This window comes from Gopherus evgoodei, unplaced genomic scaffold, assembly GCF_007399415.2.
Source record: "Gopherus evgoodei ecotype Sinaloan lineage unplaced genomic scaffold, rGopEvg1_v1.p scaffold_78_arrow_ctg1, whole genome shotgun sequence".
NCBI classification, from domain to species: Eukaryota; Metazoa; Chordata; order Testudines; family Testudinidae; genus Gopherus; species Gopherus evgoodei.
The window spans coordinates 216,072-239,576 of record NW_022060099.1 but is presented as its reverse complement, the minus strand read 5'-3'; the positions used below and the strand labels follow the sequence as shown (position 1 = coordinate 239,576).

General features: G+C 58.1%; 3 protein-coding genes across 7 annotated transcripts; 1 reads left to right on the top strand and 2 right to left on the bottom strand.

The window, feature by feature from the left end:
* Positions 1–2,758: 2,758 nt before the first annotated feature.
* On the bottom strand, positions 2,759–5,459 carry LOC115643943 (galectin-1-like). 2 transcript variants are annotated; one of them, XM_030547962.1, is made up of 4 exons: positions 5,301–5,459; positions 4,589–4,668; positions 3,453–3,624; positions 2,759–2,971 (listed from the first exon to the last, which is right to left on the bottom strand). In XM_030547962.1, the coding sequence occupies exons 1-4, from the start codon at positions 5,307–5,309 to the stop codon at positions 2,825–2,827; spliced, it is 408 nt and encodes a 135-aa protein (XP_030403822.1). In that variant the 5' UTR covers positions 5,310–5,459; the 3' UTR covers positions 2,759–2,824. The 2 variants fall into 2 exon arrangements, with proteins under 2 accessions (XP_030403822.1, XP_030403823.1); XM_030547963.1 differs by having other exon boundaries at positions 5,313–5,459.
* Positions 5,460–10,720: 5,261 nt separating this feature from the next.
* Positions 10,721–19,438, bottom strand: CSNK2B (casein kinase 2 beta). Of its 2 annotated transcripts, none has more exons than XM_030547928.1 (7): positions 19,300–19,438; positions 16,328–16,410; positions 15,430–15,532; positions 12,540–12,655; positions 12,078–12,153; positions 11,695–11,884; positions 10,721–11,050 (listed from the first exon to the last, which is right to left on the bottom strand). In XM_030547928.1, exons 1-7 carry the CDS (start codon positions 19,367–19,369, stop codon positions 10,960–10,962), a joined length of 729 nt encoding a protein of 242 aa, XP_030403788.1. In that variant the 5' UTR covers positions 19,370–19,438; the 3' UTR covers positions 10,721–10,959. The 2 variants fall into 2 exon arrangements, with proteins under 2 accessions (XP_030403788.1, XP_030403789.1); XM_030547929.1 differs by lacking the exon at positions 19,300–19,438 and adding an exon at positions 18,224–18,334.
* A 37-nt stretch (positions 19,439–19,475) lies between these two features.
* On the top strand, positions 19,476–23,214 carry GPANK1 (G-patch domain and ankyrin repeats 1). 3 transcript variants are annotated; one of them, XM_030547925.1, is made up of 3 exons: positions 19,476–19,560; positions 20,964–21,588; positions 21,841–23,214. In XM_030547925.1, the coding sequence occupies exons 2-3, from the start codon at positions 21,014–21,016 to the stop codon at positions 22,301–22,303; spliced, it is 1,038 nt and encodes a 345-aa protein (XP_030403785.1). In that variant the 5' UTR covers positions 19,476–19,560; positions 20,964–21,013; the 3' UTR covers positions 22,304–23,214. The 3 variants fall into 3 exon arrangements, with proteins under 3 accessions (XP_030403785.1, XP_030403786.1, XP_030403784.1); XM_030547926.1 differs by lacking the exon at positions 19,476–19,560 and adding an exon at positions 19,981–20,273 and having other exon boundaries at positions 21,844–23,214; XM_030547924.1 differs by lacking the exon at positions 19,476–19,560 and adding an exon at positions 19,981–20,273.
* Positions 23,215–23,505: the final 291 nt, after the last annotated feature.

Sequence of the window (23,505 nt, the reverse complement as noted above, 5' to 3'; positions counted from 1 at the left end):
CAGGATGCAAACGTGTGCCCACGCAGGGCCCAATCTGTTTTCAGCTCAGAAAGTGGGAATACACAGTGGTCATTTGCTGTGAACTGATGGCGTAGCATCCTCCAGGGACATCCCATGGTTCTTTGCTTCACTCCTAAACAGCGAGCATCCTGGGATTGTTTTTGCTGTGCACTGTGGGAAGCCAGGTGGGTTCAAATGTTTTTTTTAAAAAGTCCCAGATTTCTGCTGTCTGCACCCCCATGGTTCCTTTCGGCCTGGGCTTGCACCATTGTCAACCTGCTGCCAGCCAGCCTGTATCCAGCACTGCTCCCCTCTGCCATGGTGGCAACCGCCAATACACAGAGGTAGCTTGGTCTGTATTATAGCAGTCAGAGCTGGACAATTTGGCCTTGGACTTCGCCCGTTGTACCACTGAGCAGATGATGCTGGAGCAGGAGAATATGCTCTGGCAGAGACCTCGCTGTGTTGGGGGCAGCAGGAGGCAGAGGACAATACTGAGCTGTTGGAACGAGAGGGCCAGTTCCTGGATCAGCTGCACAGGGTTCAGCGCCATTTCTGGGCCCAGGAACCCAGTGGGTCAGTGGTAGAGGACAGTTCTGCAGGGCTGGGGCGACCCAGCAGTGGTGAGATAATTTCCGGTTGGGGAAGGTTACCTATTCTGAGCTTTGTGCAGAGCTGACTCTGGAGCTTCAGCGACACGTAGTAACACGCGGTGCCCATACCAGGGAGAAGTGGCTCACCGCTGCCCTCTGGAAATTGGCAACCCCGTGATGTTACTGGTCTGTAGCCATTGACAAGGTGCTGGCCAACCAGGTCACGCTGCTGGGTAATGCCCAGGAAATCACTGGTTGCTTTGCACACATGGGGTTCACAAACTGTGTGGGGACAGCCGCTGGGACCCATGTGCCTGTCATTTGACCCCCTAACCAGGGCACAGAATTTATAAACACAAAGTGGCATTTCTCCATAGGGTGCCAAAGATGGACATGCAGGGTGGTTTGGGAGAGTCTGTGCTGGTAGGATCTTTCAACACTTTCCTGTTATTCTGGGAGAGCTGGCTTACCCTCAGATACCCTGCTTAGTGGGGCCACATGCAGGCCGTGTGGACAGAAAGAAGGAACATTTCCCAATCCCCCTGCTAACTGCAGAATGGTGGGTGAGTGGGCATTGGGCCACGTGACAGGCAGATGATGCTGTTTAAAGAACACACTGGAAGCAGTGGAAAAAAGTTCACAACATTGTAACCGCATCATGTGCTCTGCCCAAGAGCTGAGAGAGCAAAGGGACAGGCTGACCAGCAGCTGGGAGGCCGAGTAACCAGCCGCAGAAAACACTAACTCCTGGGGGACTAGTTTCAGGGATGCCTGGTAATAGTTCAAGCCCCAGGCTCGTCCACGTGTGGTTGTTTGCCCATGGAATGGAGTGTTGGGATAGAGACAATGAAAGCATTAGGGTATTGTGCATGGCTTGTGGATGTGGAATATTCCCTCTGTGCTGGTGTAAAACCCTTAAATTATTTCTCCTTTATTTAAAGGTTTTTCTGGGGGCTTATTTCATAATAAAAACTATTTACAATCTTCCCCTGAGGAGGCCTGAGTGCATTTAACTCAGGGCTTGTCTACCGGGGGCCATCCAGAAAAGTTAATCAGCATTTACTAAGGTTATGTCTACACCAGCCCATTTATCAGTAAAATGTTACGCTGGTCACATGGGGGAACACCCCTCACCAGCGCAAGTTTCACCAACAAAAGCAGCCGTGCAGACAGTGCTAGTTCACCCAGAGACTTTCATTCTGAAATGGATTCATTCCAAATTGACCAAGCTCCCTGCTCCCCCCCAAATGTTCCTCTGCACCCTGCAAACATTTGAGAGCTTGGGAGGAAGCACCACCTCCAGGCTCTCCTCAGCAGATGACCTAGTCTGTCTGGGTTGGGCCCCCCAACCAAAAATTCCAGCATCCCTGCAGAAGATATTTGCTCCCATGCCCCTGCCATAGCCTTAGGAGGTGGCCTCACAGCCATGGGCTCCCTGAGCAGGCAGCAGCTAGCCAAGGAGATACCACAGCTCTGCTCCACCCCATCAGCACCAGGGCCAAATGGAAGGCACATGTGTGGGGGGGATGTGACACCCCCAGTTCCCATGCCTCTGCTCTGAATGCAGGTGAGCAGTGAGGTTCCCCCACCCCCAAATACTATTTGCAGACCCCGCATGCAGTGTCTATGGACTTCTCTAGGCCTACTGACCCCAGCTGGTTTAGGCAATGGGACATGGGGGCCTGTTCCCCTCTAAGTGGCCTGGCTGTAATCTGGCCCCAGGATGGGGCCCAGCAGCTGGCTCTAGAGTAAGGGGGAAATGGGACATCTCTCTTCATGCAGCTACTAGACAATGAGAAGGGCAAGAAATACGCAAAGTGGGAGAGAAGGTGAAAATGGGGCAACACATCCTGTCCTCTCCCTCCAGGGAGTTGTTTCCCCTCCCAGAGCTGGGGGTGGAACCCAGGAGTCCTGGCTCCCAATCACTAGACATCTTCTAGTATTAAACCCCTAGGTTCCCCCATCCCCTGTACAAGTCCCAGAGGGATCCATGTCCCCAAAGGAGAATCCCCCACCCCCCTACACACACGCTGGTCTAGCACCCCTGCCTGCCCAGCCAGCTCCCCTGGGCCAGGTCCCCAATCCCAACTCCCAGGCTGTGCTGGGTGAATAACGAGCCCAGGGACAGCACAGGGTGATGAACAGATTCATGTTTATTGGTAGGTTTTAACCCCCCAAGGAGTGGGTGGAGCCAGCAAGGAAGAGGAGGAGCCAGCAGGGAAGGGGTGGAGCTACTTGAACTTGATGGACTTAACCCTGAAGTCTCCCTCCACAGAGAAGAATTCGATGGCCTCCAGCCCCAGCCTGTTGGGGAACTTGAGCTGTTGCTCCCCCGGCAGGGCCAGCGTCAGCTCCTGGTCATCGAAGGAGATGCAGATCTGGGGAGGGCCCAGAGGGTGAGGGGGTGGAGCCAGAGACACCTGCACCCCCCCCCAGGGTTAAATACCATCCCAACCTTACACCTCCCCCCCAGCCCAGCCAGGACTGGAGACATCCCCACTAGCATTAGACTCCTCTGCTGGAGATGGGGTAGCTGTGGTCTTCCCCACACAGTGCCCTGCCCCCTTCCCCCTCATTCAGCTGATCCCAGCAAAGGGGAGCTGCGATCTTCCCCACAGTCCCCCAGAAATGGGAGAAGGCTGCCCTTAGAGAGAGATCTACCCCACCCCACAGTGCCCTGCCCATCTCACATCAGGAATGGGAGCTGTGATCATCCCCCAGACAGTGCCCTGCACCCCACCCCAGCTAGGAGAGAAGCTGGCTGTGCTCTCCCCCAGAGGGCAGCTCACGATTCACCCCCCAGATCAGTCCACCCCACAGGGGTGGAGCTGGGATCTTCCCCAGGCAGTGCCCCCTCACCTTGGCATCCTGCCCCTGCTGGAAGGGGAAGTCCGGCTCCCGCTGCTCCTGCCCCCACTCCCCGCCCTGCAGCGAGTTGCAGATGATGATGCAGGTGTCCCCGTGGCTCTCGAATCGGGGGTTGAAGTGAAGGGCCAGGTCTGAGCCAGCCCGACCCATGTTCAGGGCAAAGCTGGAGGGGAAAGACAGGCTGGGACCCCCTGCCTGGGCCAGGCAGCTTCCCTAGGGGCCAGCAGGGAATCCCACTCCAGGCCCCCCCCACAAACAGGGGCAGCCACTTGCTTTGCATTGTGGGAAGCCACCAGCCACCCCTGCCACACAGGGCATCATGGGAAATTCCCCATCACCCTCTGCTGCACTGCACCATGGGAGAATCTCCCATAATTCCCTCTGCTCAATTTATGGCACTGGTGCATTGTGGAAAGCTTCCCAGCATCCTCTGGGATAGCACTGCATCATGGAGCCCCTGCATTGCACCATGGGAATTCCCCCAGCATCCCCTGCTGTCACCCCCACAGACTCTGGATCATGGGCAAGTTTCCCAGAATCCCCTGGGCTAAAGCCACAGCCCTGCTGCCTTGTGGGAAAGTTTCCCAGCATCCTCAGCAGCAGGGTCACCTGTGGGCATCACCTGAGATCTTCCCACAATGCACCAGCCTATGGCCCAGATTTCCCAGCATCCTCTCTGCTGCCCTCCAGCCCCTGCCCAGGGTGGAGAGGAGCATCACAGGGCCAACACCAGCTCCAGTCCCCCTGCAGCCCAGTGCCCCCAATCTGTGGGGCTCTGTCCCACTGAGCTCACCCTATGCAGGGGGCTGAGAGCCAGCCCCACAGAGAAGTGGGGTCATAGACCCCTCAGACATCAGTCCTGGTGAGACCAGCCCCCCAGCACACACACCCCATCCCCACAGTTACCCCTGAAGGGGGTCAGAGCTGAGGCAGGGGGTCCCTGGAGGATTCAGGGGGCTGAGATGATGCAGACCCAGGGGCTGAGGGGCCTGCAGGGAGATGCTGCCCCCTTGGGGGGCTGAGCCCCATCCTGGGTCCAGAGACTCCCCCACTGTGCTGCTGGGGGACCCCAGCATTAACCCCAGGGATCAACTTAACCATCCCCACACCCATGGGCCCAGACTCACCTCTTGGCATCTGGTGGCACCGTCCCCTTCACTGCAATACATTCGCCAGGCTGGACCTTCAAGTGGGTCAGAACCATCCCCTGGGGGTGGGGAAGGGGAAGAGGTGAGCACCCCCCCAGGAACACACCCACCACCCCTCCCCACAGGGGGCAGGGAATGGGGCACAGGTCCCAGCCCAGCCCTAGGGCAGGGACTGGTTTGGGGACAGGGTGCAGCAGGGACTGGGACCTTTCCCTTCTAGGGGGCACCAGCTCCCACTGACCCCAGGGCAAGGACCAGTTGTCTCAGGGGGCTAGGAATGGGGCCTGTTCCCTCTAGGGGACACTAGATGGGGAGCAGACAAAGAATATGAATTTCACACAGATGCAGGTGACAAACCTGTGACACCCCCCCCATCCCACTACATCTGCCCCCCCATGACCCTCTCAGCCCTAGAAGATCCCATCGCCCTCCCCCAACCTCAGGGACCTCACAGCTTCAAAGTTACCAGGTGGGGCTCAGCTACCAGGAAATAGACTCAACTCCCCCATACAGATGGGGAAACAGGACTAGGGGTCAACCTTCCCCCCAAGCCGAGAAATTAAAGATACCCCTAGTACCCAGCAATCCCCTGCTACCAGGCCTCCTACCCCACATAGCTACCAATCTCCCCCACAGCTCCCATCCTATCCCCCAAGAACCAGCCTTAATACCCCTCTACCCCCCAACTCACACACTCCATTACAGCTACTCTAGAGACACCACAACTCCACAGCCAGCTCCAGCTACCATGAGGGCTTAGCCCAACCCTGAGCTTTAAATAGCTGGGATACCCCCCCCTTGCCACCAATCAGGCATCCCAAGCCCTAAAGAACTGACCAATCAGATAGGAGAGGGGTGTGGCCAGGGACACCTTGAGCTCCAGCTGTCTGGGTGGGCTGGGCCAATCACAGCGGAGCTCATATCCCAGATAGGGAAAAGCAGAAAAGACCAACTATTAGAGAGATGGTGTCTAGGGCCCAGCCCCATTTCGTTCCCTGGCCAATCAGAAATGGAGTCTTTTGCAAACTAGTGAAGAAACTACAATTCCCAGCATTCCTAGCTCCCAACTCCCAGCCTGCCTTGGGAGCTACTTGCTTATAAAAAGGACACAAGTGTGGTTGGTTGCTTTATAATACTCTGTGTGTAGTTGTGTGGCTGGAGGAGTATGTGCTCTCTGGTCTTTCTTTTGGCTGGAAAACACAGGAGAGTCCCCTGACCTGGTAAGTGGTTAAACAGGGACTAGGATTTGGGGAGTTAGAGGGGGTCTTTATAGCCTTGTTCCTGTTATTTAACCCTTGGAACTTTTAGTTTTTTCCTAGGAATGGTTTAACTTTCCAATGTGTCTCAATGAGTGTCTTTAATAACCTGTGGAACCTACTGCTGTAAGATAAACATGTCTGGGGAGTGCTCTAACAGAGGGATTGCTGCAGACAGGTGTATTATGGTAGGGCTTACGGCTAGGACTCCTGAGTTCTCTCCTCCCCTCTGGGAGGAGAGTTGGGGCTGGTGGGTTAGAGCAGGGGGGGCTGGGAGCCAAGACTCCTGGGTTCTCTTCCCATCTCAGCTTGCAGGACCTAATGTGCTGTGCAGAGACAGTCCATGCCCTGAGTCTCTGTTAATCTAGGTAAATCCCCTGGTTAAAGGGGGGGCTGATCCCGAGGGTGTGGGGCAGGATCTGACCCCCGGTTTCAGGCTAAGTGGCAAAGAAGAGTGTATGGGAATAATGGGGAAAGTTCTGGGGTTCTGGCTGAGCACGAACAGCCTGGAGTGGAGGGGCAGTATCTGAACATGGGTATGTCTACGCAGCAATGAAAGCGCCTGGGTCAGCTGTCAGGGGCTTAGGCTGGGGGCTATAAAATTGCAGTGTAGATGTTCTGGCTTGTGCTAGACCTGGGCTCAAACCCTGTGGGGTGGGCCTGTCTCTAGCCCGAGCCCTAATGTCTACACACACGTAGCTCCGAGCCCAAGCGAATCGACCCAGGCACTCCAATTTGATGCAGCAGGTTGGCACTGCAGTGTAGATGTAACCTTTAGTGACCTTGGAGAAACTCTACCTAGGAGAGGAGCCAGTAGCTTTCTTCCATGTAGCTGGAGAAGGACTTTAACCCCCCATGCCCCAGCAGTATGGGAAGGGGAGGGGCAGGGAGCAAAATGGGCTGGGAATTTGCCCCCCAAAAGTTAGTCGAAACTGAAACTTTCTGTCAGGAGGGGGCAGGGTCACAGACAGCTTTGTTTGGAAGATTCCTTGGGCTGATAGAATTTTTGGTCAAAATAAGGGGGTGGGTCCATACCGGGTGCCTTTCTGGTTTTGCACAGAGGACTCGGAAAGGGATCACCTCAGTATTAAGGGCAGAATAGCGAATTTTTCTTGACATCTCTAATGTTTCTGGGATGGGAAAACCATTTCAATCCCACCCCTAGTCACCAGGTTCTGAGCCACTTGGAAGTCTCAAGGGTGGTGACTTAAAGACTACACAGTGGTGCCTTCCCTTGGGAGATCTTAAACAGCCACCTTTGTCAGATATCTTCCCTCCCCCTCTGTGCCTCCATTTCTCCATCTGTAAAATGGGACACTTATCAAGTCAGTGGAAGGCCCAGGGATAGAACCCAGGAGTCCTGGCTCCCAGCCCCCATCCCTTCCCAGAGCTGGGGGTAGAAACCAGGAGTCCTGGCTCCCAGCCCCCACCCACTCTCACACCCACCAGACTCCTCTAAGTGGAGACCATAAATGATGTTGAACTCAGCAGCATTCATGTCACAAGATGTTTGACTCCATGCCGAGTTTATTTCAACTAGGTCTATTAACCAAACTAGGCTGAGACCAAATGAAAACTCATCCCACTTGTGACAGAGGGGAAGGGTGTAAACCCAGGTCTCCAGAGAACTAACCCCAAATTTCCTTCCTTTGTAGATTGTATTAGTCTCCTGTGATCAAGTCCCAGGGGATGACCCATGGGTGGGTGTGTGGTTAAATCCACCCTCCCAGAACCCCTGAGCCTCGAGCGGCTTCTCCAGGTCCGGAGACGTCTGGAGTCCCGGAAGCGGCTGACCGAGGAGCTCAAGGCCTGTTTCAATCTAGCGCTGAGCGAGTTCTCCCAGGAGCCGCTGTGTGTCCAGCAGAACGCCAGGATGACCATCCAAAGTGAGACCACGGTGCTGGTCTTCGTGTCCGGCACACAGGAGAATGAAATATCCATCTTCCATGTGGATGGGCAAGTCCAGTACAACATCAAGATGCCCCGGTGGGACACTTGTGTGGCCAGAGTCTTCAGCAGGAACATCGTGAAGACCGTGGCAGAGATGGTCAACTACATCCCGGCTGGGCCGCTCTTGGAGATGGTGAAAAAGATGTATTAACTACGGGGCAGGGGGTTAGATCTTCGACAAGCCAAGTACAATGCACAAAAGGGGTTAATTGTGGAAGAGACTCAAGCAAACATCCCAGATTCCCCTTCCCCCAGATAGCGGAAACCATTGTTGCTCCATTGTGGAAGACGTTCATGGGCGAGAGATACTGGGTATAATTCTAAGGAGTCTTGGGGGTACAGGCAATGACCCGGATTCTGCTCCGAGCTTTGCTGGTGTGGGTGGAGTTTGACCTTCTCAGTGAGTGAACCAGAGCGACTCTCACGTTGATGTGACTTAAGGATTGCTTCCACTGACGCTGGTGGGACTTTCTCTGGATTCGTGCTGGGGTCCTAGGTCAGGATTCAGCCCTACCCTCAAGTGGTGCCTTTTCAGGACTGGATTCTGACCTTGTTTCCACAAAAATGGGGTTAATCCTGATTTACACCAGTCTAGTCATCTCTGTAGCCCTCCAGCAACCTCTATCTTAGCCGCTATCTTCCATCTCTTTGGGATGGAGTCTGGTAGCTGTAAGTGCTTCCCTGGGTGAACATGGGACATACCCCAAATGAGCATCTACTTCTGCTGCAATGGATCTTAACCCCATGTAAACTTGCTTTTTGGTTTTAGCATTTGCCAGGCTACCTGGGTGTCAGTCAGGGCCCTCGAATAAAGCTTGAATATCTGTCAACTTGATGTGGATTTGGTGTGTCTTTCCATTGGTGGGGTCTTCCCGGTGGTGGGCTTAGACAGGGTCCCCAGCGGGTGTGAATGGGCCGTAGCTCTGCTGGTGTGACTCCTAGTACTGGAGATCTCCAACATCCCAAGAGGGAACTAACCCGGGAGTTGAAACTTTGCCCCGGAGATCCACACGGCGTTCTCTGAGGTGGCGCCCGGACTTCCCTTAATAAATGGCCCGAGAGTCCCTGCTGCTGGTGTCTCTGGGTTCACTCATGGAGTGGGGATCCCTACATTTCTGCAGATGGTGGGATCTGGGGGATCCCCAAATTGGACCCATCCCCCTTTCTGGTTCTCCCACCCCCACAGATGCCTCTATCTCCCCACCTCCTCTCTTCCCTAGCCTTACATGTCCCACAGGCAGCAGTGTTCCCAGCCCCCAACTTCCATCCCTGGCTCAAGAACATCTAGGGCACAAAACTACTGTGATAAGGGACAAGTGTCCCAGGATCTGCTGTTCTGCAGTTAGAGCAGTGTGGGTGGGGCTGGGAGCCAGGACTCCTCGGTTCTCCCCCCAGCTCTGGGAAAGGAGGAGGGGCTGGGAGCCAGGACTCCTCAGTTCTCCCCCCAGCTCTGGGAAAGGAGGAGGGGCTGGGAACCAGGATTCCTCAGTTCTCTCACCAGCTCTGGGAGGGCAGTGGGGGCTGGTGGGTTAGAGCAGGAGGGGCTGGGAGCCAGGACTCCTGGGTTCTCTCCTGGCTCTGGGAGGGGAGTGGGGTTAGTAGAGTGGGACAGGGAGAGGCTAGGAGCCAAACCCCATGTGGTCCAGTGGTTACTACAGAGAGAGGCCCACCACTACCCCCTTTCCTTGAGGTCAGTTTGGCTGGATCCAGGAGGGGCCCCACTGGAGCTATGGGGCCAGGGGGAGCTGGGACTGGGCTAGCAGGGGGTGCAGGAGTCTGTTTGCATGGGAAACAGCAGGACTCACCCAGTTGCCAGGGGAGGGATGGGGCAGGGGCTGAAACACAGGGAGCCCCATAGAAAGTGTCCCCTCCCTTCCCCATGAAGTGGGCACTGGACAGCCAGGGGCTCAGACCTCCCAGCGGGCCCTGTGCAGACACCACTCACCCAGCAGCTGCCTGGCAGGGCCCTGTGGGAGGCCACTCCCTGCCTGCCCTTAGCATGGAGAGCCTGCCCCACCAGCTGCCCCCAAACCACATCCAGGAACCAGCTCTACCCATGTGAGCTTCACCCTGTCCTCATGTCCTGCCCTGACCCACAGAAGCAGGACCTGCTGCTGCCTGAGGTGGGTGAAGGATGCTGGTGGGCCACCCTGGCCTCCTGCTGGTGCCATGGGGCTAGCAGCCCCTCTGCAGAGCTGTGGGCACTGGTGCATCCCGCATCCCCAAGCCCCAGCCCCTTCTGTGGCACAGGGAGAACCTGGCACCTCTCTCCCACCCTGCCTCAACCTGGCACACCCCAGCCCCAAGATCACCTTGCCAGCCTCCTCTGAGAGAGCCAATAGGGCCCCCCAGGAGGCAGGGGAGACCTGGGAGCATGGGGTCTATTTCCAGTCCCTGGCATGGTCCTGCCTCAGGGCAGAGCATGGGGGGGGTCTCTGCTCTGTCCCCCCCTTCACGACAAGCCCCAAGCTCACCCCCACACATTTTCTCTTCCCTTGTCCCCACTGCTCAGTAGCTCCTCACCCTTAGCTGAGGGGGCAGGCCCCCCACACCACCCACCCCCAGGGTTTTCAAACAGCCCCTGGACTCTGCAGAAAGAGTCAGGCTAAGGGTGAGACCAGCCAGGCATAGGCCCAATGGACGAACAGCAGACAGAGCGAGCAGGCTGGGGCCAGCGAACAGCTGCAGGGCCAGGTCCTGAGATGGGTTATGGGCAGAACCCAGGAGTCCTGGCTCCCAGCCCCCCCCCCGCTCTAACCACTAGCCCCCACTCCCCTCCCAGAGGTGGTATAGAACCCAGGAGTCCTGGCTCTCAGCCCCCACCCCCGCTCTAGCCCACCAGACCCCACTTTCACAGATGAGAGCCTAATCTTCCTCAATTTATTTTTGAAAAGAGACAAAATACTTCTGAATTTTTTCTGAGTTTTATGTGTGTTTTTTCTGAGAAGGAAATATTAATTTAAACAACGCACCAAAGGCAACTAAAATCAGACTCGGTAAGAGGGAAGCAGGGATGGAGGGGACTCAGACCAGTCCAAGGGGACCCCCAAAAAAATCAAACCAAGGTGGCCCTGTCCCAGGGAGAAACAGGAGAGGGAAAGGGGCTGGCTTAGGAGATGGGGACCCAGGCAGTCGGGTGCAGGATCAGCGGATGGTTTTGACAGGGCTCTTGAAGTTGCTGGCGGCCTGCAGCTGCAGCTGATATGCCATGGGGTGGATCTTAAAGCCGTAGAGCCTACCAAAAGGAGAGGAAGGGGTTAACATTGGGGAGTGAGTGGTGGGGGTTACAGAAGCCCCAGCCATGCCCACAAGCCCCCCACAGGCACTAGGGATTTCTATGAAGCAGGTGTTTGTGGGGACATCAGTAGGTTCCAGAGTGAACACTCATCTGTAGGAGGAGGAAGAACCGGAACTGGAGTATTTGTGCACACCGGCATGGACTCTAGCTGCAGCCCTGGTTTCTGCATAGGAGAAGGCAGACACGGAACCAGATTCCCATATGCCCCCTGGAACGGAGTCCAGCTGCAGCCACAATGGGAGAGGGAGGAGAAAACCGGAGCCGGAGCCAGGTGCCCAGCTGGAATGGACTCTGGGCACTGCCCCATGTGGGGCAGGAGGGAGGGGCCAGGTCCCCAGGGGGATGGATGGAAGACCTGGATGGGTCCACTGGAATGGGCTGCCAGATACAGCTCTCCAGGGGAGATGGAAGAGCTGGAGGTGGATCCAGAGTCCATTAGCCAGCGGGGGGAGGGAAGAAGTGGAGCTGGCTCCCCCAGAACAGACTTGGGCTCCAGCCCATCAGGAAGGGGTCAAAACGCGGAGCTGGATTCACTGCCCCACCGGAACCGGACTCCGCTCCGGCCAATGGCAGCAGCTCACCTGGGGACGAACTGATTGGCTGGCCGCTTGGGCCTGTACTCGGGGTGCACCATGAAGAGCATGTGGGGGAAGCCTGTCCCAAAGTAGGCGCCGTCCGTGTGGTGGTGGCGGGAGGACTTGGGGGTATAGACGTCCATGCACTTGGGGCAGTAGAGCTTCACCATGGCCTCGCCGGGGATGTCAGACAGGCCTGGGGGGAGAGAGAGGTGGGAGAACCCAAGAGTCCTGCTTCGCAGCCCCCTTCCCACCCCCACCTCCATCTCCCAGCTCTAACCATGAGACCCCACTCCCCTCCCAAAACAGAGAGAGAAATCAGGAGTCCTGGATCCCAGCCCCCCCACTCCCGCTCTAACCACTAGGCCCCACTCCCCTCCTGCACTTACCAATGGGCAGCATGGGCTGGTTTTCACAATAGACACGAGGACAGTAGCCGAAGTCTCCCTGCTGGTACTTCTCAAGCTGGGAAGGAGAGAGAAAGGATGAGACCCCAGGCTGGGAATGGGACTTCCCTCCTCTAGGGAGAGCCAGCTCCCACCTGGCCCCAGGGCAGGGACTGGCTGGCTCAGGGGGGGCAGGGAATAGGGCAGGGGCCTGTCCCTTCTGAGGGGCGCTGGCTCCCATGTGGTCCCAGGGCAGGGACTGGCTGGCTCAGGGGGGGCAGGGAATAGGGCAGGGGCCTGTCCCTTCTGAGGGGCGCTGGTTCCCATGTGGTCCCAGGGCAGGGACTGGCTGGCTCAGGGGGGCATGAATGGGGCAGGGGCCTGTCCCCTCTAGGGGGCGCCAGCTCCCATCCAGCCCCAGGCAGGGAACTAGCTGGCTCAGGGGGGCAGGGGGCTGGCACTCACCATCTGGGCGATGCCGCGGTTGGTGAGGATGTACCGGGCGTGGATCAGCCCGTACAGCATCTCCGCCGCCTGTTCGATCAGGTCGCTCTGGTTGGGGTTGTCCTCCAGCTCCTCGTCTGCAAGGAAAGGGGCTGCGTGTGAGAGACAGGAGGAGGGGACCCCACAGAGCTAGGGGGCAGGGAATGCCGGGCACTCAGGGTCACCCCCCACCTGACGGGATCACTGGGGCCAGGGCAACTGTACAGTCTGAGCTCCTACCACAGACCATAACAACTGCCGGGAATTAATTCCTCCGGCCGATCGGAGAGAAAAACCAGCCCCCTTGGATTTAACATCGCCAGCGACCGTACATCCACCCCGACCCTTCGCAAACTGTGCTGCTGCTTAACCCTCCTCAGTGCTAACAACGTGCACGTTACTTCCCCCCTGAATTCATCTAGTGTCCGTCCGCCCCCACCCATGGGGTCCCGTCTGCTAGATCAGAGAGCCCACTGCCAAATCTACCCTTCGCGGGGGCACATCCAGACAGGATCAAGTCACCTCTTCGCCTTCCCTCTGCGAAGCAGAGCGGGGCTGGGATCCCGCAGGACCCGCTGCCATAACAGCAGGAGCGGCATAAATGGACTTAATTGCAGGAGGACTGGATAGACAAAAATACGAGACCGTGGAAATTTGCAGGCAAACAAAAACGCACATTTAGCTATTTAGGTTGTGCCTCTTTTTAAGATTTATTTCGATCACACACACTAGCGCGGGGGCAGTTTTCCTCGTAAATGTTTTTCAAAAAACCATAATAATCCCGACATAGAAATAACTTGAATCGCATATTTCAACAGTCTAAAAACAGTGCTAAAGTGGTGTTAAAAACTTACTTTTTATAAGCATTAAAAAAATGTGCTTACGGCAAAAATGTGGCGCAGTTTGGTTTGACACGCTGTGCGATCTACACACGACAACAGTTTGTCAACAGAACTTCAGCAGCGTAAAGCAAGTGTGGTGTTTTTTTAAATAAAGGTTTGAACATTTAATTAAAGGTTTTAACATTTAAATTTAAGTGACGGATAGAAAGATTTGAGGTCTGTTATAAAAGGAGTTAAAGTTTTTTTTGTTTTTTTTTTTAACATGACAATCACAATTTGTTTTATTCTTTTAGAGGTAAAAATTGTGTTTGAATATATATATTAAATGACCGTGGGGTTTTTTGGTTTTGGTAGCAAGGGGGAAATCTGTCTTGCTCGCAGGATTTGCGGGATCTAAGGTTTTTCCACGTGGAACTGGGATAAAAAGGCAAGAACCAATGCGGGAGCAGGTGGGAGTAGGTATTGCAAGTCAGGGTGAGATTAAAAAAAATATTCCTGCGGGGGGCTTTAAAGCTCAGAGTGAGCTCCTGGAATCTCTGTTTTCCAGTCCTTCATGCATTCTCATGGCTCTTCGCCAGCCCCTCGCCAATTGATCACCCTCCTTCTGGAATTGCGGCCACCAGAACCAGACCAGGATCCTAGCAGCGGTCGTACCAGAGGGACAAGAACCTCGTGATTCCTGTTTGTATCTGGCATAAATTCGTTCCAGGGAGCATAATGAACCACTGGCACAAGATCTAGGGTCACGGGAGATTCTCCATCGCCAGCCATTCTGCAATCAAGACGGGCTGTTTTTCTAACAGATCGGGGCTAGGAATCATTGCATGATCGGGGAGGGCAGGTGAGCTGAGCACCATGGTCCCTTTGAGCCCTGCAGTCATTGAATCGACGACTCTCCTGCCTTCAAATCTTGTTATTTTTTTATTTTTTGAATATATGGAGCTATACCATCTCCTAGAACTGGAAGGGACCTTGAAAGGCCATTGAGTCCAGCCCCCTGCCTTCACTAGCTGCCCCAAGTACTGATTTTTGCCCCAGATCCCTAAGTGGCCCCCTCAAGGGCTGAACTCACACCCCTGGGTTTAGCAGGGCAATGCTCAAACCACTCAGCTATCCCGTACGAAACTCCATCCCAGCCTCACATTCACCCGCGTTGTGCGGGGAGCTTCCGTTCAGCTGATTCTCCCCCGGGACCCCCGTTGGCCGGCGGTCTTTATTCCTAGTCGTACTGGCTTTTATATGGCCATATTCCAATGGAAGGAAGAGGCAGGACAGGGTGGCCCCCAGTCCCAGCGATTCGGGCAATGGACATCCCTGAGCCCAGCCTGTCGCATGGCTGAGACACCCAGGCCGCTTTCACACAACTGGCCAGGTGCGAGTGCAGCCACTGCCCCGTCAAGGGGTCATGATGAGCCCTCCGTTGTGCTTGCCCCCAGTGTGACAGGCACAAGCTGGGGCTCCTTGAAGTGGCAGCTACACACAAGTCAGACCCTTGTTGTCGTGCAAAGGGCAGGCACATACAATTCAGGGCCTCACAGTTGTGCAAGAGGGGACAAGGGGCTCAGAGTCAGGTGTGCCATGTGTAAACAACCATGTAATGGACCCTTACACACCCCTCCTCCACACTTGTGCAAGACACGCACAGTCGCTGTGCAACACTCACACCCATCCTTCACACTTGTGCGAGACACACAACTCTGCGATAAACATACAATCCTGTCCTCCATGGTGGTGCGACACACACATGCAATACAACCCCCCATCCTCCATGCTTGTGCAAGAATGCACACACATACCCTTCCACACACACAAACATGCCACACGCAGCCTGGCCCGTCAGTTGTACGAAGGGCAGTTGCCAAGCATGCCAGGCTCAGGCCTGGCCCATTCGGTAGGATGGGGGACAGTGGCAGGGCCCCTGCCCACAAGGAAGGCGACAAAGACCACACACAAAGCGAGCAGGGAGCTGATGGGGCCAGAGGGCTCAGACGGGGACCCCTCCCCCTGCCAGCCCTGGGACCCCCCGGCACCTGGCTCCAAGTCGAGGATCATGTCGAGCGCCTGGCGATAATGGGGGACCTGCTCATTCAGCCCCGTCAGGTTAAACTTGTCCTGGATGTAATCCTCATCCACCTGGGGGGAGAGAACCGGGCTGAGAACCCAAGAGTCCGGGTGCACCGCCCTCCCCGCCCCCCCGGCCACTAGACTCCCCTTCCACAGTCAGGAGAGAACCCAGGAGTTCTGGCTCCCAGCCCCCTCCTCTCCCAGGGCTGAGGACAGAACCCAGGAGTCCTGGATCCCAGCCCCCTCCCCTCCCAGAGCCAGGGACAGAACCCAGGAGTCCTGGCTCCCAGCCCCCTCCTCTCCCAGGGCCGGGGACAGAACCCAGGAGTCCTGGCTCCCAGCCCCCTCCTCTGCCAGGGCCGGGGACAGAACCCAGGAGTCCTGGCTCCCAGCCCCCTCCTCTGCCAGGGCCGGGGACAGAACCCAGGAGTCCTGGCTCCCAGCCCCCTCCTCTGCCAGGGCCGGGGACAGAACCCAGGAGTCCTGGCTCCCAGCCCCCTCCTCTCCCAGGGCCGGGGACAGAACCCAGGAGTCCTGGCTCCCAGCCCCCTCCTCTGCCAGGGCTGGGGACAGAACCCAGGAGTCCTGGCTCCAAGCCCCCTCCTCTGCCAGGGCTGGGGACAGAACCCAGGAGTCCTGGATCCCAGCCCCCTCCCCTCCTAGAGCCGGGGACAGAACCCAGGAGTCCTGGCTCCCAGCCCCCTCCTCTGCCAGGGCCGGGGACAGAACCCAGGAGTCCTGGCTCCCAGCCCCCTCCTCTGCCAGGGCCGGGGACAGAACCCAGGAGTCCTGGCTCCCAGCCCCCTCCTCTGCCAGGGCCGGGGACAGAACCCAGGAGTCCTGGCTCCCAGCCCCGCCGCTCACCTCACAGAAGAATTCATTTCCACGCAGGCCACAGAACCAGGAAATCCAGGACACTTCCTCGGAGCTGCTCATCTTCCCGTCCTCTGCAGAGAGAGGCACCATCAGCGCAGCCTGCGCCAAAGCCCTGCTCACTTGTGTGATGAGCGTGGGGGGTGGGGGGCCCAGCCTGCAGCCCCACAAGCCAACACTCACGCAAGCTCCCAGCACAGACAGTACGATGTCTCCCAGCCGTGCTGCGATGAACCCCCTCTGGGGTGGGGCCAGGGGCTAGTTATACAGGAACCCCTCGCCCAGCACTAAGATGTGGCTAGCTCTGAGGTGGGGCACAAGAGGAGTCAGTTTATGGGGAACCCTTGCCTGGCCCCAAGACACAGCTGGTTCTGGGCTGGGCCAGTTATACAGGGACCCCTTGGCTCTTACGGAGATGCAGCTGGCTCTGGGGAAGGGAAGGGGGTTGGTTATACAGGGACCCCTTACCCGGCGCTGAGATGCAGCTGGCTCTGGGGTGGGGCACAGGGGTCAATTATACACCTCCCTCTGACCCCCTGGATCAACAGAGGAAATTACCACTGGCCCAGGAACGAGGGGGCAGCCCTGCCTCTTTCACCCTCAGGCTGGGGTTCCCCATTCCCAGCCACACGGGGGGGGGGGGTGCTCCCTGAACCATCCACCCCTGGACAAGGGGGTCCCCCTGGCTGTGCAGCAGAGTGAAACCCAGCCCCCTCCATGACCCTCCCCCCACCTTCTGCATTGCACTGGGGGAGGGGGGAATCAAGGCACTGGGGGTAAGTGACCCCAGCCCTCCCCCTCCAGAGATGGGGGGGTGAACAGCCCTTCCCCCGGTGCACCCCCCCCCACTGCACGGGGGGTTCAGGGGTAAATCCCCCCCGCGGTGCATTGGGTGCAAACCCCCCTCCCCACTGGAGGGTCAGCTCCCTCCCCCCCTTGGCATTAGGGGCAGATCCTCCCCTCCCCCGCCCCCTTTGCACGGGGGGGGTGAGGGGTAAACCCCCCCGTGGTGCATTGGGTGCAACCCCCCCTCCCCCACTGGAGGGTCAGCTCCCTCCCCCCCGGGCATTAGGGGCAGATCCTCCCCTCCCCCGCCCCCTTTGCACGGGGGGGTGAAGGGTAAACCCCCCCGCGGTGCATTGGGTGCAAACCTCCCTCCCCCACTGGAGGGTCAGCTCCCTCCCCCCCCGGGCATTAGGAGCAGATCCTCCCCTCCCCCGCCCCCTTTGCACGGGGGGGTGAGGGGTAAACCCCCCCGTGGTGCATTGGGTGCAACCCTCCCTCCCCCACTGGAGGGTCAGCTCCCTCCCCCCCTTGGCATTAGGGGCAGATCCTCCCCTCCCCCGCCCCCTTTGCACGGGGGGGTGAGGGGTAACCCCCCCCCCGTGGTGCATTGGGTGCAACCCCCCCTCCCCACTGGAGGGTCAGCTCCCTCCCCCCCCGGGCATTAGGGGCAGATCCTCCCCTCCCCTGTCCCCTTCGCACGGGGGGTTCAAGGGTAAATCCCCCCCGCAGTGCATTGGGTGCAACCTCCCCTCCCCCACTGGAGGGTCAGCTCCCCCCCCACGGGCATTAGGGGCAGATCCTCCCCTCCCCCGCCCCCTTTGCACGGGGGGGTGAGGGGTAAACCCCCCCGTGGTGCATTGGGTGCAACCCCCCCCTCCCCACTGGAGGGTCAGCTCCCTCCCCCCGGGCATTAGGGGCAGATCCTCCCCTCCCCCGCCCCCTTTGCACGGGGGGGTGAGGGGTAAACCCCCCCGTGGTGCATTGGGTGCAACCCCCCCTCCCCCCCTGGAGGGTCAGCTCCCTCCCCCCCGGGCATTAGGGGCAGATCCTCCCCGCCCCCGCTCCCGCCCCCTTTGCACGGGGGGGCCGCGCCCCACTCACCCCCGGGGTCTCAGCTCCCGTTCAGCAGCAGCAAGCGGTGCCCAACGCGCACAGGCCCCGCTCGCCCCGCTTGTCCCCCAGCGCGCAGACGCGCCGGCGCGCGGGGCATCACGGGGGATGTAGTTTTACAGCCGGAGGGGCCCCATAGGAGAAGACGGGAGCAGGGCCACCCGGAAACTGCCGCTCCCACAATGCAAAGCGGGAAGACACGTGGCGGGGGAGGAATGATGGGAGACCGCGGGGCATGGCGGGAGACGTAGTTCTCCAGCGACCCTAGGTTCCTTTGGATGACTGGGCAGCGGGGCTCCGCGGAACTACATCCCCGGGCGCGGGGCAAATGGGAAAGCCCGGGTGCGGGGGCGGTGCCGCAAGGCAGCATGGGACTTGTAGTCCACGGGTTGCATGGGCCTCGTAGAGTTCCATGGGCAGCTGGGTCCCCGAGAACTACACCGCTCCCCATTGCAGGTAGGGGGTATGAGTGACGCGGGGTGTGCCGCAAGGCATGATGGGAGTTGTAGTGCCTGCGCTCCCTGAGCTCCATTAGTTTGAATGGGGCTTTGGACTCAAACTACAACCGCCATGATACAAAGTGTGCGGGAGGGGGGGCACCATCAGGTGATGTAGCCGCAAGGCACCATGGGAATTGTAGTCCTGTAGCTGCCTGGACCTGACTGCAGTGAATGGGGGGTTGGACACTGTGAAACTACAGAGCTCAGAGGAGGGGCAGAGAAGGGGGGGACCCTGGGGAAGGGGCGTGGAGCATCATGGGAGGTGTCCCACTGAGGCTCATAAGAACAGGAGACCAGAGAACTAGAGACAGAGACGTGGGGGGAGGGGAGCCCGGACTCGGGGGTTCTGTCCTGGCACTGGGTCAGAGCAGGGTGGGACGGGGAGCCATCCGAAATGGGCGTGGCCTAATCACAGAGGGGCGTGGCCTCTCTTAAAGGCATGCACATAAAGGTGTGTCCTCTACTGGGGTGCGTGGGCCTGTCCAAAGAGGCGTGGCCTGCACCCCATAGGGGCGTGGTCGCCACGACTAGTGGGCGTGGCCTCCTGAACCCCTCGCCTTAGTTTACCGTCTCTGACGCTGCTGCTGCTCCGCCGGTTGCTGGCTCGGCTGTACTCCATGGCGCCCGTTAGGCTCATCCGCCGCCAGGATGTTAATTAGCACCCAGCATCTCCTACTGTCCCCTAACTACTCCCCTAAGGATTACTGCTGATATGTTAATTAGACCGTAGCGCCTAGGCACATGTCGATGATATGTCGGGTTAGGGTGAGATACATAACGCCGAGTCACTGCAGTGATAGTTGGCTGCCGTCACGTACTTACTGCCAGGTAACATTTTTAATTTTTGGAGTTAATTTTCTCATTGAACGGAGAAAAATGACGCTATTTGGGGGAGCAGATTTAAGTAAAAGGCCTGCTGGGAAATATGCAAATTAGGTAAACGGTCGCCGCGAGTGGCGTTCAGGCGCCTCGCGCTGCCAGGCAGTGGCTGTTAGGAGGCTTAAGAGGGGTAGTTGGTAGCGGCATGTGCGCATGCGCCTGATTTCAGTTTCGGTTCCCTCCCCAGTGGAGGGCACGTGCGCCCATTCCCTCGGTTGCTCTGCGTTCCAGTGCGCATGCGTCTAGACACTGACAGGGCTTATTCCTGAGTGCGCATGCGCAAAATCTGCTTCTCTCTCCCCTCCCCCCGCTGCGCCGTGCGCATGGGCAGTCGCCACTTCGGGGGGGCGTTTAATACGCATGCGTGCCGATCGCTATTCGTTGTCCAGAGTAACTAGCCCGAAGGAGGACGCGTCCGAGCCTCCTTCCCTATTGAGCATGCGCATCCAAATCCCGCGCTGCTTCCCGGTCCCCATTGCGCATGTCTGGAGCAGAACCCGGCGGTTGCTCGCTGCTCTCCGACCGACGTCGGCCCGCAGGCGCCACTGCCGCGGCGGCCTCTAACGCGCGTGCGCCTCCAGCGCCCCGGCGCCTTCTAATGCGCATGCGTCACCTCTTCGCCTGGGTGGTGGCGCGCTGCCCCGGCCTCCGGCGTCTCTATGGTGAGTGGGGCCCCGGAGGTTTCTGGGTGAAGGCCAAGGGGAGCGGGAGTTGGGCCAAGGCCAAGGCCGGGTTCCAGCCCCGCCCCTCAGGGCCAGGCCCCGCCCTCAGGGTCACAGCGCCTCTCCCTGCCTCCCCTCTGTTAGCCCCGCCCCCACAGGGCCTAGGCCCCGCCCCCAGGGTCACGGCCCCGCCCCACAGGGTCACAGTCCTGCCCCCAGACACTTAACCCCTCCCCCCAGGACCCCAGCCCCGCCCCTGGGGACCTAACCCTGCCCCCCCGGGCCTAGCCCCACCCCTCAGGGTCCCAGCCCTTCCCTCTGCCCCCTAGGGCCCCACCCCACTCCTCCCCCTCACCACCAGGGCCCCGGACCAGAGCCCAGGGACCGCGGCCTGCCCCTCTCCCTGCCCTCTCCTATGGCCCTAACTTAGCCCCCAGGGACCTCGCTCCAGCTCCATCCCCTAGGGCCCCTGCCCCAGCCCCACCCCTGTAAAGACATTGCCCTGACCCCCAGAGACCCCTGCCCCCCACCCTTCCCCCAGGGACCTGGGCCCATCTCCCACCCCCCAAGAGCCAGACCTGCCCCCACGCCCATGGCCCTGTCCTCTGTTCCCCCAAGGACGCTAGTGCCCCCTATGAGGCTCACCACTCAGTGCCCTTCATTTGCTGACTTTGTTCCTGCCCCCAACAGGTTGATCCCACCCAGTGACCCACCTCCATCCCCCGTCTCCACCGCCCACCATGAACCACGGCCCCAAGCTCATCACCTTCACCCGTGCCCGGGAGCAATCGGACTGCTGGAAGGATGGGCACCTCCGGAAACAGATCGGCTCTCCTGCCAACCGCCGGGAAAAGGAGGGGGACGGGGAGGGCGAGGAAGCCCGGAGCTTCTACGAGAGTCTCCTGACCTCGAGCGAGAGCTCCAGCCTCCCACGGAAACGCAAGGCTCCACTGAGGCGCCCCAGGGTGCTTGAGCCACCCATCCCCCAGCCAGGGCAGACGGACCCTCGTAGGGGGAACCTCCTGCTGAGATCGGCCCAGGAAGGTGACATGGGAACCCTGCGGCGGCTGCTGGAGAAGGAGGGGTGTGATGTGAACTACCGGGACGGTTACTACTGGACAGCGGTGATGTGTGCTGCTTACGCAGGCCAGGGGGAAGCCGTGAGGTACCTGCTGACCCGGGGAGCCGCATGGGTGGGAGTGTGCGAGTCGCAGGGGCGGGACGCAGTGGATCTAGCCGAGGAAGCCGGGCACCAGGACGTGGTGAGGATCCTTCAGGAGCGTGAAACAGCTCAGCCAGAGGAGAGGATGGCCAGGTGAGTCTTCTGTTCCCCTGCCCTGCATCCAGCTAGTCTCCCCACCCTGGGCTGGATCGCAGCCAGCACCCTCTAGAGAGGAAAGACCCCATGTCTCATTCCCCTCATGCCTGAACCAGCCAGTTCCCCCAGCTTGGGGCTGGATGGGAACCAGCGACCCCTAAAGAGGAAAAGCAGCATATCCCATTCCCCACCTCCCTTAGTCAACCGATATGCTCATCCTGGAGACCACTGACCTCATTGTCTCCCCAGTAGAAGGACTCCAGCGGAGAGGAAATACTGCACCGTGTGCCAGACACATTACAGCGAAGACAGCGTGGAGCTCCACGAACGCTCCACAGCCCACCTCTTCAACCGGCGCGACCCGCTCCCTCCAACTCGCTACCACATTCCCGAGAGCAACGTCGGCTTCCAGCTCATGGTCAAGAGGGGCTGGGACTGCGAGGCCGGGCTGGGGCCTGAGGGCACCGGCCGTAAATTCCCCGTCCAGACCATCCTCAAGAGGGACCAGAAGGGCCTGGGTTTCCATAGTGATCTCCGGCCCAAGGTCACCCACTTCAACGCCAATGACCCCAGTGCCGTGGCGTGGCCCAAGGAGCAGCAGCCTAGGATGGAACGGGCAGCTACAGTGGGGAAGAGAGAGGCCCGTCGCAGAGAGGCCAAAGCAAAGGCCTGGGAGCGTGACCTCCGCACCTATATGAACCTTGACCTTTGAACTCTTGGGATCAACAGCCCCTATTGTTCAGCTACTGGGATTGCTTGGATGGTGCACCTTCATAAACTTTGACCTTTAACCTTTCATGATCAGTAGCCTCTATGATCATTCAGCTATTTGGATTGCTGGGATGGTGTGTCTACATGAAGCCTGACATTTAACCTCCAGTGACTAATCAATAACTCTAAAACCATGTTACCAATTGGATTAACCAGATGGGGTCCCTTCTGGGAACTTCAACCTGTGTTACTTCCGACATCTGTACCGTTAGCCAACAAACCTACTGCCTCTGAAACGGTTTAGCCAATCAGATCCCTCATGTCTACATGAGCATTGACCTTTAACCTGTGATGTCATCTCTGCGGTGCACCATTAACCAATACATGCACAGTCCCTGAAAGCGTTCAGCCAGTTGACGTCCATGACTGGTTGAACGTCAACCCCTGACGCAGCGTCGATAATTAATGGGGGGCATCTCAGTGGCATCGCTGTACCGTTAACCAGTGAGCGTACAGCCTTTTAAAGTATTCGGCCTATTCGATTCCTGGATTGGCAGGATGATATGACATCACTTGTCTTAAAGGGCCAGTTGTGATCGGGGAAGAGACACATTTCTGCACTCCTGCGGGTCTTAGAATGCCAGATCTGCTGACCAGAGCAACGTGCAGAAGCTCTCGTTTCTGTAACCCAAGAGGAGACGATCCATTGACGGGAATGTGGCCTGTGGCCTGTTCTCCCTTCTGCTTAGAAAGCAGTGAGATATTTGGGTGGGAAAAGCACCAGCAGGACTTTTGGATCTCTGGGGCTTTTGCTGCATTGACTAATCGGGGAGGCAACTAATCTCCTCACTTCTTGTTGTCAGGATTCTGTTTGATCTGAAATCTTTGAGAGAGAATAAATATGGCCCCTCACTGGTTGTTTTATGGTTCTAATAATTACCCCTTTCAAAGCAATCTGGATTTCCTAATTACTGTAAGATCAGACTCCAGCCCTGACTCCGTTACATTCCAAATTTACCCCATGTGTCCCCGACTCAGGTGGTGTCACTCTGAATTCAGTGAGGGCAGAACCTGGCACTGGCTCCATTGACATCAGTGGGGTCACTCTGGATTTAGCTCAGGGTCACTGAGATCAACATCCAGCCCTTTTTTTGTTTGTTTTTTTGTAAAGTCTACAAAACAGGCCTTTTATTTCCTTGCATC

Coding starts and splice junctions, on each gene's coding strand:
- CSNK2B (XM_030547928.1), bottom strand. CDS start 19,369: ATGAGCCTAACGGGCGCCATGGAGTACAGCCGAGCCAGCAACCGGCGG. Junction 16,411..19,299: donor CAGCAGCAGCGTCAGAGACG/GTAAACTAAGGC, acceptor CTCTCTCTGCAG/AGGACGGGAAGATGAGCAGC. Junction 15,533..16,327: donor GAAATGAATTCTTCTGTGAG/GTGAGCGGCGGG, acceptor CTCTCCCCCCAG/GTGGATGAGGATTACATCCA.
- GPANK1 (XM_030547925.1), top strand. CDS start 21,014: ATGAACCACGGCCCCAAGCTCATCACCTTCACCCGTGCCCGGGAGCAA. Junction 21,589..21,840: donor CCAGAGGAGAGGATGGCCAG/GTGAGTCTTCTG, acceptor TTGTCTCCCCAG/TAGAAGGACTCCAGCGGAGA.
- LOC115643943 (XM_030547962.1), bottom strand. Junction 3,625..4,588: donor GTGCCACCAGATGCCAAGAG/GTGAGTCTGGGC, acceptor TTTCCCCTCCAG/CTTTGCCCTGAACATGGGTC. Junction 2,972..3,452: donor AGCAGGGGCAGGATGCCAAG/GTGAGGGGGCAC, acceptor GGCCCTCCCCAG/ATCTGCATCTCCTTCGATGA.